Source organism: Salvelinus namaycush, chromosome 12 (genome assembly GCF_016432855.1).
Source record: "Salvelinus namaycush isolate Seneca chromosome 12, SaNama_1.0, whole genome shotgun sequence".
NCBI classification, from domain to species: domain Eukaryota; kingdom Metazoa; phylum Chordata; class Actinopteri; order Salmoniformes; family Salmonidae; genus Salvelinus; species Salvelinus namaycush.
The window spans coordinates 44,671,777-44,685,914 of record NC_052318.1 but is presented as its reverse complement, the minus strand read 5'-3'; the positions used below and the strand labels follow the sequence as shown (position 1 = coordinate 44,685,914).

At 43.2% G+C, this 14,138-nt stretch overlaps 1 protein-coding gene across 1 annotated transcript; it reads right to left on the bottom strand.

The window, feature by feature from the left end:
• Window positions 1–51: 51 nt before the first annotated feature.
• On the bottom strand, window positions 52–6,561 carry LOC120057306 (cell division cycle protein 23 homolog). Its single transcript, XM_039005880.1, has 16 exons — window positions 6,455–6,561; window positions 5,538–5,610; window positions 5,247–5,384; window positions 5,040–5,082; window positions 4,830–4,935; window positions 4,574–4,706; window positions 4,251–4,428; window positions 4,025–4,122; window positions 3,855–3,936; window positions 3,511–3,664; window positions 3,289–3,408; window positions 3,080–3,155; window positions 2,899–2,960; window positions 2,550–2,628; window positions 599–718; window positions 52–464 (listed from the first exon to the last, which is right to left on the bottom strand). The coding sequence occupies exons 1-16, from the start codon at window positions 6,559–6,561 to the stop codon at window positions 312–314; spliced, it is 1,722 nt and encodes a 573-aa protein (XP_038861808.1). The 3' UTR covers window positions 52–311.
• Window positions 6,562–14,138: the final 7,577 nt, after the last annotated feature.

Below are 14,138 nucleotides of genomic sequence, written 5' to 3'. Positions count from 1 at the left end.
AAAATAATTTGTTGACTGATGCAGTATTATTAACTAGATTGTTCCTCAATCTTGGAAAGAAATGAATTTATTCTCCATGCCATTTCCACTGACACTTCAGACCGTTAGTTCATCTCATATTCAAAAGTGGCAACTCCTGCACCTCACTACGTAAACTTACACAGATAATATTTACATTCATTTAGAGACAAAAAGGGGTAGTCATTTCCAAACAATCTCTTCGATGACAATGCACAGATGAGGTTGTCCCATTATGGAGTCAAAGTGAAGCAGGGCTTTTTGCTAGCCAGTGGGGTAGAGAAGGTATCGTGTCAGGGGGTGAAGGAGGACAAGTCGAGGGGGGACACCCTCCTGATGGGAGTGTTGTTGGAGGAGAGCGGTCCAAACAGGTCTGTGGTTGAGGACTCCGTCTGGTCTCTGACCTGGGAGAGCTGTCGGAGCAGAGCCTTGCCTTCCTCACGAGCCTGGTGGAAGAACGCACCATACATCAGACAAGACAAGCAGTACGCGTGTATCTAATTATCAAAAATAAATACTTTACAGGTAACGAACACTACTGGTTCAATTTGAAGAGTGAGGTTGTACAGGGAGCACTTACGTCGTTGTAGTCACAGCAGCGTTGTGCACAGAGTGACGCCTCGTCATAGAGCTTGTTTTTGAAGTAGTACTGGCCCAGGTAACGCAGGGCCGTGCTCACCTCCGCATGCTCCAGCTGCTCCTGTTGGCACAAACTTCTTTCACACCAACTCCAACTGCAAACACTGGGGGGGGGGGGGGGCCTTGCCATAGAGACTGACTCGATGGTCAAAACATACCTATATACAGTCAGGTCCACAATTATTGGCACCCTTGATAAAGATGAGCAAAACATGATTGATTTTACACTAATACAATTGCTCAGAGAAAGATTTTATTAAACAAGTAATCTCTACAAGATAGGGCGGCACTTGTTAAAGTCAATGGCATCATGAACTCTACCACGTATCAGGACATTTTAGACAAAAACTTGGTTACCTCTGCCAGGAGGCTGGCACTTGTCCGCAAGTGGAACTTCCAGCAAGACAACCCCAAGCACTACTCAAAACCTACATTTTGCAATGGCCATCTCAGTCTCCGGACTTGAACCTCATTGAAACCCTGGGGTTTGAATTGAAGAGGGCAGTCCATAAGAGCAGATGAAGGATATCAAGATCTGGAAAGATTCTGTATGGAGGAATAATCCAAGATCCCTCCCAAAGTGTTCTCCAAATCTCAAAACATTTTAGAAAAAGGAAATCCCCAAAAAATATTCCTTACACAAGAACATTTAAACTGGTGACTATTCGGGAGAACAAAGAAAAAAAGGTGCACTCAGTTGCTGCGTAAATTTGACAGATTTATTGACGGGACATGTAAACAAAAGTCGGCTTATGTTTCGGCATGCAATCGCCTTCATCAGAGCTTTAAGTAGGAAGAAAAGGAAGCACCTAGAGTACATACGCTCGCAGGGGACTGTCTCACTCATGTCAATACAGTCAGTAGTAGCAACGGTTATTCAAGCAAGAGTATGACCATCATTCAAGATTCCTACACATACATTCCACTTGAATAGCAAAAAAAGACAGAAATAAACAAAGTAATTACAAAAAAGATGAGAAAGAGAGCTGTTCATTCAGACACTTTGGTTCGACACAATCTAAGCAGTCGATCCAAAGTGCCTCTCTGAAACAACTTTCTCAATTCACCAGAATTTCAAAGTTGAGGCTGAGGCATGATTAGCATTAAGGTAATGCCACGCAATCAAATGGTCCATATTTTTGTGCGGATAGAGGTGGTCTTCAGCTATTGCTAATTTGTGCGCGTGTTTCGGCTGACCAATGCAAACAGGCCAACATGGGATTTTGAGCATGTATTGTACTACAACAGCCTGTCTTTACGTTTAAGCTGGGCTGCGTATACCTTCTTTCCATTTTAGAAAAAGGCGCAGTGTCGTTATCCTCGCAAGGAGAGTGTGCTATAGCAGGGATGGTAAACTCGAAAGGAAATCAAGTCTGGGTCTCAATTTACTGTTGTGAGTTGGCAAAGTAGAATATACTTGCTTTAAAACTGCAACATATTCTCTACAACCATGGCAAAAATGTGTAGAGCTGCACAAAATAAACTCCAAAACGTTATCTTTGCTGTCGAGAGGGGACCACTAAAATGTTTTGCTCGCAACGTGGATGTGGGTACGCAGACCCACGAGCAACTGCAGCCCCTCATGAGTTCAGATTTTCTATGGCCCCCACCCCCATTAAAGTTGCCCATCCCTATACTGAAAACAGGGTGGCAATAAATTGACCCCCCCCCATATTTGAGATTTGTTTTGTTACTTGTTAAACAAAATCTCTTTCTATGAGCAATTGTATTACTATAAAAATATATAATTTCAGGGACAAAACACACATAAAATTATGCTCAGTATTTGTATTTACTTCATAGTCTTTTTTTCTCATCTTTATCAAGGGTGTCAACAATTATGGACCTGACTGTATATACACACACACACAGAGGACAGTTAGGTTGCTCACCCCACAGGAGAAGATGTCTTGGATGTATATGATATAACACTGGGCCGCGTCGTCAGATTCATTAAGCTGCTCGTGAAGTCTGTCAACAAAAAAAACATGTTAGGGGATGTTAGGTCGGGATTCAACCCGATCAGCAGTAGATCCACGTTATAGTCCGCTTGACATTTAAAAAATCATATCTGATTGAGCCAACATCTGCAGCGTTCACAGTGAACGCTGCCGCCGCAAACACAGAATCATTACCTTAAAAAAAAAAAAGACCAAGCGCAACTGGATTGAATCCCGGCACCAAGTCACAAAAACACATCATTAAGCGGGTACACACAAGTACACGCTAAGATCTCCTTACTTTGCCAGCTTCAGTAGGGCCATCCTCTCCACGTCCCCCACAGAGTACGCCCTCCAGTAACACTGGCCAAAAAGGAAGAATAGAACTTAAATGACAACTTACAGGAGTGACAAAAATATGACATTGAAATATACAGGAAAAGGAAAACTAGTGACGGGAATACAATGGTGCTGTTGCTAACCTTCTTGGCCTCGACGTGCTGTGAGAGTTTCTCGTAGCTCTCTCCCAGAGCAACCAGCATACGAGAGTCATTGGGCCTGAGGAGGGCCACAGTGACACGTCATTCACACTACAGTATGTGACCATTTGGTAATACACTTAACTACACGATAAGAAGCACCAGCAAGAAAAACCCTCTCCCTTGTTTTTGTTTTTTACACAAATGCACACCTGAGCTGGTGGGCCTTTCGATAGTAGTACAGGCAGTAGAAGGGCATCTTGAGGATCTCATAAGTCTGTCCCAGGCCATACCAGGCACGGTAGTCTCGCTTGTTCACTTCTATAGCGTGCCTGAACAAAGAAAACATACACAGAACTATTAAAAAAACCAAGAGGATCAACTCCCCCGGGACCCATAGGATGAGCCATGCCATAGCGGAGTGTCAGTCTGACCTGTAGGCCTGGATGGCAGCGGAGGTGTTCTTCATCTCCATATACTCGTGGCCCATCAGAGTCCAGGCCCCCAGGCAGCGAGGGTTAAGCTTCAGAGCCCTCTGGAAGTACAGCGCTGCCTTTTCATGCTGCGACCGCAGGCTGTAGTAGTTCCCTACACACAGGACAGACAGCACTTGAGAGCTGGTCAGAGACAACACTTCTTAAGACTGTTGGAAGGTCTAGTTTCAGTCTCATTGCGTGGTCTGGGTCTTGCACTGAACGTAGTAAGAGTTTTGATATGGGTTTATGTCTGGAGTTGAGGTGTGGCTTTCGGGTCCGCTGTGTGGTGGCGGGACCCTTACCGATGACACAGCAGGTCTCTACCCTGTACTTGTCTATCTCCACCAGGTTGTGGGCCAGGTAGCTGAGCTCTGGCTTCATGCTCTGTGGAAACAACAGACACAGGTCAATAAAGACGGAGAGACTTCCAGATGGAGACAGGCATTACTGTGGTGCAGCAGTGGAGTCTCACCCTGACATAGAGCAGGTTGGAGAATGTGTCCATATTCTCAATGCGAAAGGGATCCTGCTTCCGCAACTCATTGAACAGAGCCAGAGCCTGGTCAATATCTAAATCACAAAGAAAAGCACAGACTGGAAAATGGATAAAATACTTCGGACCTGCTTGAGAATGTTAATAATATATTTTTTCACATTGCTCATTTAAATTGATACAGCAAAGCATGAAATAAACCCACCTCTGATGTTGTGGTAGGCCACAGCGATCTGTGACATGATATACGTGCTCTTGGAGAAACCTGCCTCTATCAGGCTCTGGTATTTCTGCAGCGCCTCTTTGATCATCTGCAGCTCTGTGTACATGTGGGCCATGAAGAAGTCTCTGATCCAACAGTCTGGCAGAGACAGGGACTTCAGCTGACGAAATGGAGAGGAGACACAAGTATATCAGTGGAATATGCCATAGAAGCTCATGGACATGTTTTGTAGTCTAGTAGATCTGGGAACTATTGTAGTGGGTACAAAAGGGAATCTGTTTAAGTTGTGAGTATGTGTGCATTACCATTTCAATGTTGGTGATGAGGTTACAGAGCTCCAACCATGCTCCCCAGTGTAGAGGTAAGGCATGGGTCGCCTCCACAAACACATCCACCGCCTCCTTCAGCAGATCCAGCTTCCGCAGCACCACCCCATACCTGTAAACACAAACACGCGCAAAGACATTACAGCTTTAAGAGGTTAAAGACTGACTAGACATGTGTGTCAGGCATGTCCAAGTCCACTGAGTGGGTGTGTGTGATATTGTGGGAGGGGCTTACAGGTACAGAGCGAATCCGTCCAGCTCTCCAGCACTGTGTTTCTTACTCAGCTCCACCCTCAGCTCCCGCAGAGCCTCGTTCCGCACCTGACCTTTTTCCAGAGGCCCTGCAGTCAATCACAGACCAAAACAAATAGAACCAATCAAGACATTGAACTCTGTCTAGAGACAAAGCTTTGATTGAGGCAGCAGAGAAAGCTTAGCTCCTCACCCAGGCTGTCCACTGTCTCATCATCTTTTTTCTTTTCCCCAGACTGGAAAACAAAGGAAAAATAAGAGCCTGTCAGAATTGACAGGCTACACACAGGATGGCCATCGTGGAGGAGTTGCAAGGATTCAGGCAAAAATCTCTATTCTCATTTTTAAAGAGTAGATTTCTAGAGGCGATGTTACTGTGAATGCTGAAACCTCATCTCACCAGATAGCGGGAGTACATGTACAGGAAGTATGCTTTCTGGCTGCAGCAGCCCCGAAGGAAGTAGGCAGCTCGGTCATACTCTTTCAGGTCAAAGTAGGACTTGGCCAGGCCGAGAGCATCCAGGTCCTGAGCATCCTCCTACAACCAGGAGGTCAGACAGAGTAGAGAGAGACAGTAACAAACATTCAAATGATCTCCAATTCAACGGCGATCAATTCAAAAAGATCAGCAGCTTGTTCATGCATTTGTGAGGACAATATTATCGTGAACTAGCCATTACTGGACACAAACCTCAGTAAAAAATGTGGGTGGGGGTAGTTCATTCTTGGGCAGGGGGTCCAGGGCAAATGCCAACTCTGATGCCCTGAAATAATGTCACACAAATATCGGTGATATCACTGACGTGGTTAATTCTGTGTGTTATCTACTTCAATATGAACCCTGTATTCAGAAAATATGAAGGCTTCATGTCTGACTCTGAACAAAATAGATTCGACTAAACTTGCAAGCTATCATTAGCTAGCTCGTCAGTCAAAAGGATCCGACTATTTCCCCTTCTCTTTTTTTTAGTCGGAATGGTGCTATGCCGGAACGTGGACAGCCAGAGCCCGGAGTGGTATATGGCTGCGAAAACGTAACTCAATCCAGGGATGGAATGTCGTTATACTCATAATCATCCCGAAATGATTAAAAGTTAATTGAGAAGACTGAAATACTGTTCGTTTTTAATTAAATTGCCGTTTTCACCAGCATGTTAGGGTAGCTAATGCTAGAGCAACCCATTGGATTCTATGAGAATGCAACGCGTAGTGTTGGAGTGAGTAGCTACCAGAAGAAGTGTTGTTAAATCCACTGGGTTGCGTAGCATTAACTAGCCTAATAAGCTTACGAAAACGGCGATTTAATTCAAATCTACCAGCATTTCAATAACGTTATTCTCGATTCACCTTTCATCATTTGAAGATTATTAGGAGTACAACAACATATTCCTTCCCTGGATTGAGGTACGTTTTCACAGCCATATAATTTACAGCTCTGGCTGTCCACATTCAGACAGCACCATTCCGATGAATTAAGACAAGCGATAAATGAACGAAAATGTTGGATCTTTTTGGCTAGCTGGCTAACAACTGTGAGATCACCAAATCTAGCTATTCTATACTGAAAGGAACAGTGATCATAATAACATCAAGAAGAGCGCTACTTACCATTTCACGCTATGTACAAGTCCTCTTTCTTTACAAAGCGATATTACAGATATCAGTTGTTTTTTTATTTGAACTAAATCACCAAACTCACTACACAAGGCCGCCATTTTTCATACCATGATTGGTACGTCATGAAAACACAAATTGTGATTGGACAGCGTTCTTGACCAATCACATTTTAGCTCTAGCTTTTCTGCTTATTATCTGAAGGGATTCATTACATAGTTTTTATTTTTAACAATTTAAAACAGTTTTCGAAATCTGTGGAAGTATTTTAAGAATAGGCTACCTAAATAATAAGATGTAAATCAACTACAATGCAGTTTAGAATGTATCCACGGGGTGGCAGCATATACCACAGAACACAGTTAACTTTACAGAATGCTGCTTTGAAAGACAGCTAGACTGTGTACCCGTGTGATAAAATGAGAGAAAGCAAGCAATCACAAAATCCCAATTCCCCCTCTAATACTTACTGTCCTCAATTCAAGGTACAATCAATTTGCCCGTACCTGGCACATTGATTGGCTTTTGCATTGAGGACAGTGAGCTTCAAATCTGGTGCGTTCAGTTTGATTCAACGTTTGCTACGTTGCGTGACGATTTCAACGACACGTTTCCCCTAAACGGTGCGCACAGTTCTTCCACAAACATTGAGGTCCGTTTACTCCTGTTTGATGGGTTTGGTAAGATGTGGCCTCACCAATATGGGTGTGACCTTTTAAATTGCAAAACTCGTGCAGCACACAAGTCCCTCTGGGCCACCATAATCACAGCATTCATCAACTGGTCGTTCAGTACAGTACCGTTTCCGTTGAATGAAATGTTGAACACATCGTTTTGTCTTACTGAATGCACCCCTGTTGTGTCTGCTCATGCTGTGCCCTCTGAACTTTACACATGAATTGGCCCTTCACAAACATGGCTGACAGGTTGAGAGCAAGATCATAATGCATTTTAGGTTTAAACATGGCGCAAAACATCTTTGCCGTTGTTGCTTTCTGAACAGAATGTTGCTTTGATAACAGCTTGTGGGAGTATGTTTTACCCACTGTGTCTGATGCTGCTAATCTGTAGTTTGTTATGTGGAGCACAGTCTTGGGTTTGTGGCATGGTTCTCCCTAGAAGCCTCCTCTGGAAGACCTTAAGATCTTTTAGCAGGACGCATGGTTTTGGAACATTCAGACAGAAATATGCTAGGTAGAACAAACATCTCTGACATGTAGAATAAGGAATGTAAGCTTTATTTGTAATATTTATATCTGCAACCATAGCCGAGGGAAGTAGGGGCGCTGAAAAGAAGAAAAAAAGATATAATATATATTATTTTAAAAAATGTATGTTTTGACAAAAGTAGTGCGCTGGGCCTTTACTAGTATTAGCGGACCAATATAGACCTCTGTAGCACAGGCAACAAAGCCTCTCCACTTTGGCAAAAAAGGTAGTTGTATCATTAAGAACAGAATCTTGCAGGTTTCAATAGCTGGAATTGAAAGAGCTGTTGCCCCTGTCCCTTTCTCTGTGACTGTCATTAGAATGGAATCCAGAAATAACAAAATCCTGTCCTCAAACATTTACATCAAAAGGTGCAAAGTTATGGGAAAAGTCACAAACATCCACATCAAATTAAATATTTTTCTTGATCAAATAACATGGAAAACACACATTTTGTTGTGCAGTATTAATTTACCATCCTTAAAAACCACTTAATGTAAATGTACATTACTGTATTGTACATAGGCTGGTGACTAGGTTTGTACCTGTAGACTTTATCACCATGAAGAAAAACAATGTTCAATACAGTAATTGAGTACATTGACACATCAAGTGGTTTGTGATGATGTGATGTGATGATGTGGCTCAGTTGGTAGAGCATGGAGCTTGCAATGCTATGGTTGGGGGATTGATTCCCACTGGGGACCAGTATGAAAATGTGTGCACTCACTCAGTAAGTTGCTCTGGATAAAAGTGTGTACTAAAAAGGCATGAAAATACCATTTCAGCTTCCACATAGAGATACGTTGCATTTCAAGAAACTGGAAAACGTATCAAGCATTTTTATATTCCACAAGTATTATCAGATTAACTGTTTTGTACAGATAATTATCAGACTCAATTTACAAATGCCGGTAAACACTCGAATACATTTAGTTAAATATTTTTCACAAAAGTAGTGGACTGGGCCTTTACTAGTCCTGTATTAGCGGACCTATATAGACCTCAGCGTGGGCAATTTATTTTCCCTGCATCCCCTAAGTCCACCTCCCCTCAGTTGCTTCTCTCTCTCTCTCTCTCTCTCTCTCTCTCTCTCTCTCTCTCTCTCTCTCTCTCCATTTCCCTATATCTCCTCCAGTGTAAAAGCCGCTTTAATAGACTGACAAGGTAATAAAGTATTGTCAGAGAGTTTACAAGTGCAACCACATGGCTCACTGAACAGGTTGAAAGATTCACAATAAGACAGGTTATACACCCGCTCCCCATCCTCCTCTTTCTTTCTTTCTCTATTTCTATCTCTATCTCTGCTTCTATCTCACACACACACACACACACACACACACACACACACACACACACACACACACACACACACACACACACACACACACACACACACGTGCCCTGCAGGTAGAGCAGTGAACTGCGTGAGGAAGTTGCTCGGAGATTTTTGAGAATGCTGCGTAATTAAAAGGGACAATATCCCACTAGTGTGCCTGGCTCTATTTCTGTGCTCCACAGAGCACTACACCATGGGACCCAAAGCTGTGTACACAGAGATAGCCTCCCCTGCCACCTCCACCTCTCTCAGTCACACTCTCTTTCATTACACGCCCCTATTCTCTTTCACGTCAGATCAAATTTGTCTTCATCTAATGCAGCTCTGTATCCTCACCCCTTCTTCTCTTCTGGTTGTGTGTGTGGGCTGAGGGCACAAAGTATGCAGTATATTCTATGCCACCTCATCTCTGAGCGTTGTGAATGTGTTCCTGCTGTACTGGCACAGTCCGTCTAAGTCAGACCTCAGTACTCGGAGGCCAAGTGCAGGACTCTGTGATGAGGTTGTGATGATGCCGTCACATTGGATTGAGGACAGCAGCCAGCAGCTTGGCCTCATTAGGGCAGCCACCACCTGAGCCCCTGGCTGCACCACAGACACAGCCAGAGTCTGGCCAGCATACTGACTGCCTGACTGCAGCCCAGAGATGGGTTCTACTGTACTTATGATCGTATTTTATATTTAGCATACAAAAAATGTGAACGACATACATTTAAGATATCAACTGAAACATGTCTTACTATACTACTCCCTAACCCCTAACACAACTCTAATCCTTACCCTAACCCTAACCCTAACCCTAACCCTAACCTTAACTCCTAACCCTAATTCTAACCCTCACCCTAATTCTAAACCTAAAACCTATGCCTAAAAATAGCCTTTTTTACAAGTGAGGAATGGCAAAATGTCCTAACTTCTCTGAATATTTGTTGGTTTACTATCATTGTGAGGGCTTTTGGTATTCACAAGTACAGTAAAATGCGCGCGCACGCACGCACGCACACACGCATGCAGGCACACACACACACACACACACGGTGAGAGGTAGTGGACAGATCCTTTATAACAAGGTGCTGTAAGATGTCTTCCAGAGAGGTGTCAGGCTGTGGATAATGATTGAGACAGAAGTCTAATGTCTGGGCATCGAGGCAGCCAGGGAGGGAAGGGGGCCGTATTTAGGGCATGTGATTAATATGCCCCCTGGGACAGTTGGGGGTGGAGTTGGAGGAGAAGTGTGTTTGAGTGCTAACCTGAGTTAACGGGGAAATCATAACGTCAAGCCTAACATGAGCATCTGATGGGGGTTAGCTATCGATGAAGTATGTCACTGACATTCCTGTAAATATGAAGAGCTGCATCTCATTCATACGCAATAGCTTAGTCAACACCCTGTTTGACCCCAGGGTTATTATTTATTGTAATGTGATACACTCCCTTGTTTTGGTCCCTTGTTGAGGACTGTGGGTTTTGGGTACGGAGTTAGGAAATGCTGCTCCCAGATGGACATGCAGCTTAGAAGTTGTCTGGCGGTGAAAATAGGGAACCAAGGAATACATTCCTGGCTATACATCACATTAAATCAGTCAGCTCGTCACAATTTACGTGAAAGAAGGCCAACTTTTCCCCTCAGATTTGATTAAAACCCAGTCTTTGGTTATTTCATATTGTACGTAACTCACTGGGTCTTGTGTGTATGAGTGTGTGTAAGGCTAGCAGTGCGGACAGCCCACTTTAACTTAATTCCCCGACAGATGTAACTCATCGGGTGTACCGAGGAGTCCAAGGAGGCAAGCCGCACAGCGAGAGAAAGAGAGAGAGAGAACGAGAGAAAGAGAGAGAGCACAGAGAGAGAGAGAGAGAGAGACACAGCAGAGCAGGGTGAGAGAGGAGTCATCATCCTTGAACTTTTGTCCCCCTGTCCTGCCGTTCTCTAGATCTGTTCCCTCCTCCATAATGTCAGCATAAACATAGATCTAGAGGGCGGGGGGGGGGGGGGGGGGGGCGAGCAGGAAATAAATTGAGGGGAGAGAGAGAAAAAGAGAGCGAGAAAGAGATTATTGGAAGGCTGTCTGTATGTTCCACTGAAACAGGTGGAGGTTTTTTGGCACACAATGCTCATGTTACCGAATCACAACGATAGTTGAATCATCCAGGATACCAAAGGCTGTGTAAACTTTCATAATGTATACTAATAGTTTTCCGGAGCAAATCAAGTCTTGGGATTTCTCCTCATTTACAGAACCCTGACCTAGCATTACCAAAATCCAGCAGAGCCGCTTATTCACAGCTCAGTAGAAAGAGTTACAGCCCGTACGGAAAAAATATATTTAAAATACAGTGCATTCGGAATTATTCAGCCCCCTTTACTTTTTCCACATTTTGTTATGTTACAGCCTTATTTTAAAATGGATTTAAAAAAAAATCCTCATCAATCTACACACAATATCGCATAATGACAAATCAAAAACAGGTTTTTAGACATTTTTACACATTTATTAAAATATCACATTTACATAAGTATTCAGACCCTTTACTGAGTACTTTGTTAAAGAACCTTTGGCAGCGATTACATCCTCAACTCTTATTTGGTATGACAAGCTTGGCACACCTGTATTTGGGGAGTTTCTTCCATTCTTCTATGCAGATCCTCTCAAGCTCTGTCAGGTTGGATGGGGAGTGTTGCTGCACAGCTATTTTCAGGTCTCTCCAGAGATGTTAGATCGGGTTCAAGTCCGGGCTCTGGCTGGGCCCCTCAAGGACATTCAGAGACTTGTCCCGAAGCCACTCCTGTGTTGTCTTGGCTGTGTGCTTAGGGTCGTTGTCCTGTTGGAAGGTGAACCTGACCGCTCTGGAGCAGGTTTTCATCAAGGATCTCTCTGTACTTTTCTACGTTCATCTCTTTTTTCATCTTTCCCTTGACCCTGACTAGTCTCTCAGTCCCTGCCGCAGATTAACATCCCCACAGCATGATGCTGCCACCACCATGCTTCACCGTATGGATGGTGCCAGGTTTCCTCCAGACGTGACGCTTGGTATTCAGGCCAAAGAGTTCAGTCTTGCTTTCATCAGAACAGAGAATCTTGTTTCTCATGGTCTGAGAGTCCTTTAGGTGCCTTTTACTGAGGAGTGGCTTCCGTCTGGCCACTCTACCATAAAGGCCTGATTGGTGAAGTGCTGCAGAAATGGTTGTCCTTCTGGAAGGTTCTCCATCTCCATAGAGGAAGTCTGGAGCTCTGTCAGTGACCATCGGGTTCTTGGTCACCTCCTTGACCAAGGCCCTTCTCCACCGATTGCTCAGTCTGGCCCGGGCGGCCAGCTCTAGGAAGGGTCTTGGTGGTTGCAAACTTCTTCCATTTAGGAATGAGGCAGTGTGTTCTTGGGGACCTTCAATGCTGCAGAAATGTTTTAGTACCCTTCCACAGATATATGCCTCGACACAATCCTGTCTCTGAGTTCTACCTACTATTAATTCGACCTCATGGCTTGGTTTTTGTTCTGACATGCACTGTCAACTGTGGGGCCTTATATAGACAGGTGTGTGCCTTTCCAAATCATGTCCAATCAGTTGAATTTACCCCATGTCGACTCCAATCAAGGTGTAGAAACATCTCAAGAATGATCAATGGAAACAGGATGCACCTGAGCTCAATTTCGCGTCTCATAGCAAAGGGTCTGAATACTTATGTAAAAAGGTGTTTCTGTTTTTCTTTTTAATAAATGTTTTAACATTTCTAAAAACCTGTTGTCGCTTTGTCATTATGGGGTATTGTGTGTAGACGGATGAGGGAAAAAAATTATGTAATACATTTTAGAATAAGGCTGTAACATAACAAAATGTGGGAAAAAATCAAGGGGTCTGAATACTTTCCGAATGCACTGTATATTTTTTGTTTAAAAAAATGTGGATGCATGTGAAATATAAAACATTTGAAAAATAATGTATTTAAAAACAATCGATTTAATACATTTTAAATACATTCCAACATATATTACAGAATGTATTTAAAATGTAGATGTAAATATATGTATAATGCACATCAGAATATATGTTAAATGCATTGCAAAATGTATTTCAAAATACATTCAGACATATTTTATAATATATATAACATGTATTCATCAATATATTTGGTACATATTTTTTTTAATGTATTTGTAGTGAAGACATCAAAACTCTGAAATAACACATACAGGAATCATGTAGTAATCAAAAAATTGTTAAACAAATCAAAATATATTTTATATTTGAGATTCTTTGAAGTAGCCACCCTTTGCCTTGATGACAGCTTTGCACACTCTTGGCATTCTCTCAACCAGCTTCACCTGGAATGCTTTTCCAACAGTCTTGAAGGAGTTCCCACGTATGCTTGTTGGCTGCTTTCTCTTCACTCTTCCAGGTCTGTACCCAAACAATTTGAACTTCTACTTTTAAAAATCCACCTCTCTAAAAACAATTCTCTCACCGTTGCCGCCTGCTATAGAACACCCTCTGCCCCCAGCTGTGCTCTGGACACCATATGTGAACTGATTGCCCCCCATCTATCTTCAGAGCTCGTGCTGCTTGGTGACCTAAACTGGGACATGCTTAACACCCCAGCCATCCTACAATGTAAGCTTGATGCCCTCAATCTCACACAAATTATCAATGAACCTACCAGGTACCACCCCAAAGCCGTAAACATGGGCACCCTCATAGATATCATCCTAACCAACTTGCCCTCTAAATACACCTCTGCTGTTTTCAACCAAGATCTCAGCGATCACTGCCTCATTGCCTGCATCCGTAATGGGACAGCGGTTAAACGACCTCCACTCATCACTGTCAAACGCTCCCTGAAACAATTCAGCGAGCAGGCATTTCTAATCGAGCTGGTCCGGGTATCCTGGAAGGTTATTGGCCTCATCCCGTCAGTAGAGGATGCCTGGTTATTTTTTTCAAATGCCTTCCTCACCATCTTAAAAAAGCATACCCCATTCAAGAAATTTAGAACCAGGAACAGATATAGCCCTTGGTTCTCTCCAGACTTGACTGCCCTTAACCAACACAAAAACATCCTATGGCGTTCTGCATTAGCATCGAACAGCCCCCGTGATATGCAACTTTTCAGGGAAGTTAGAAACCAATATACA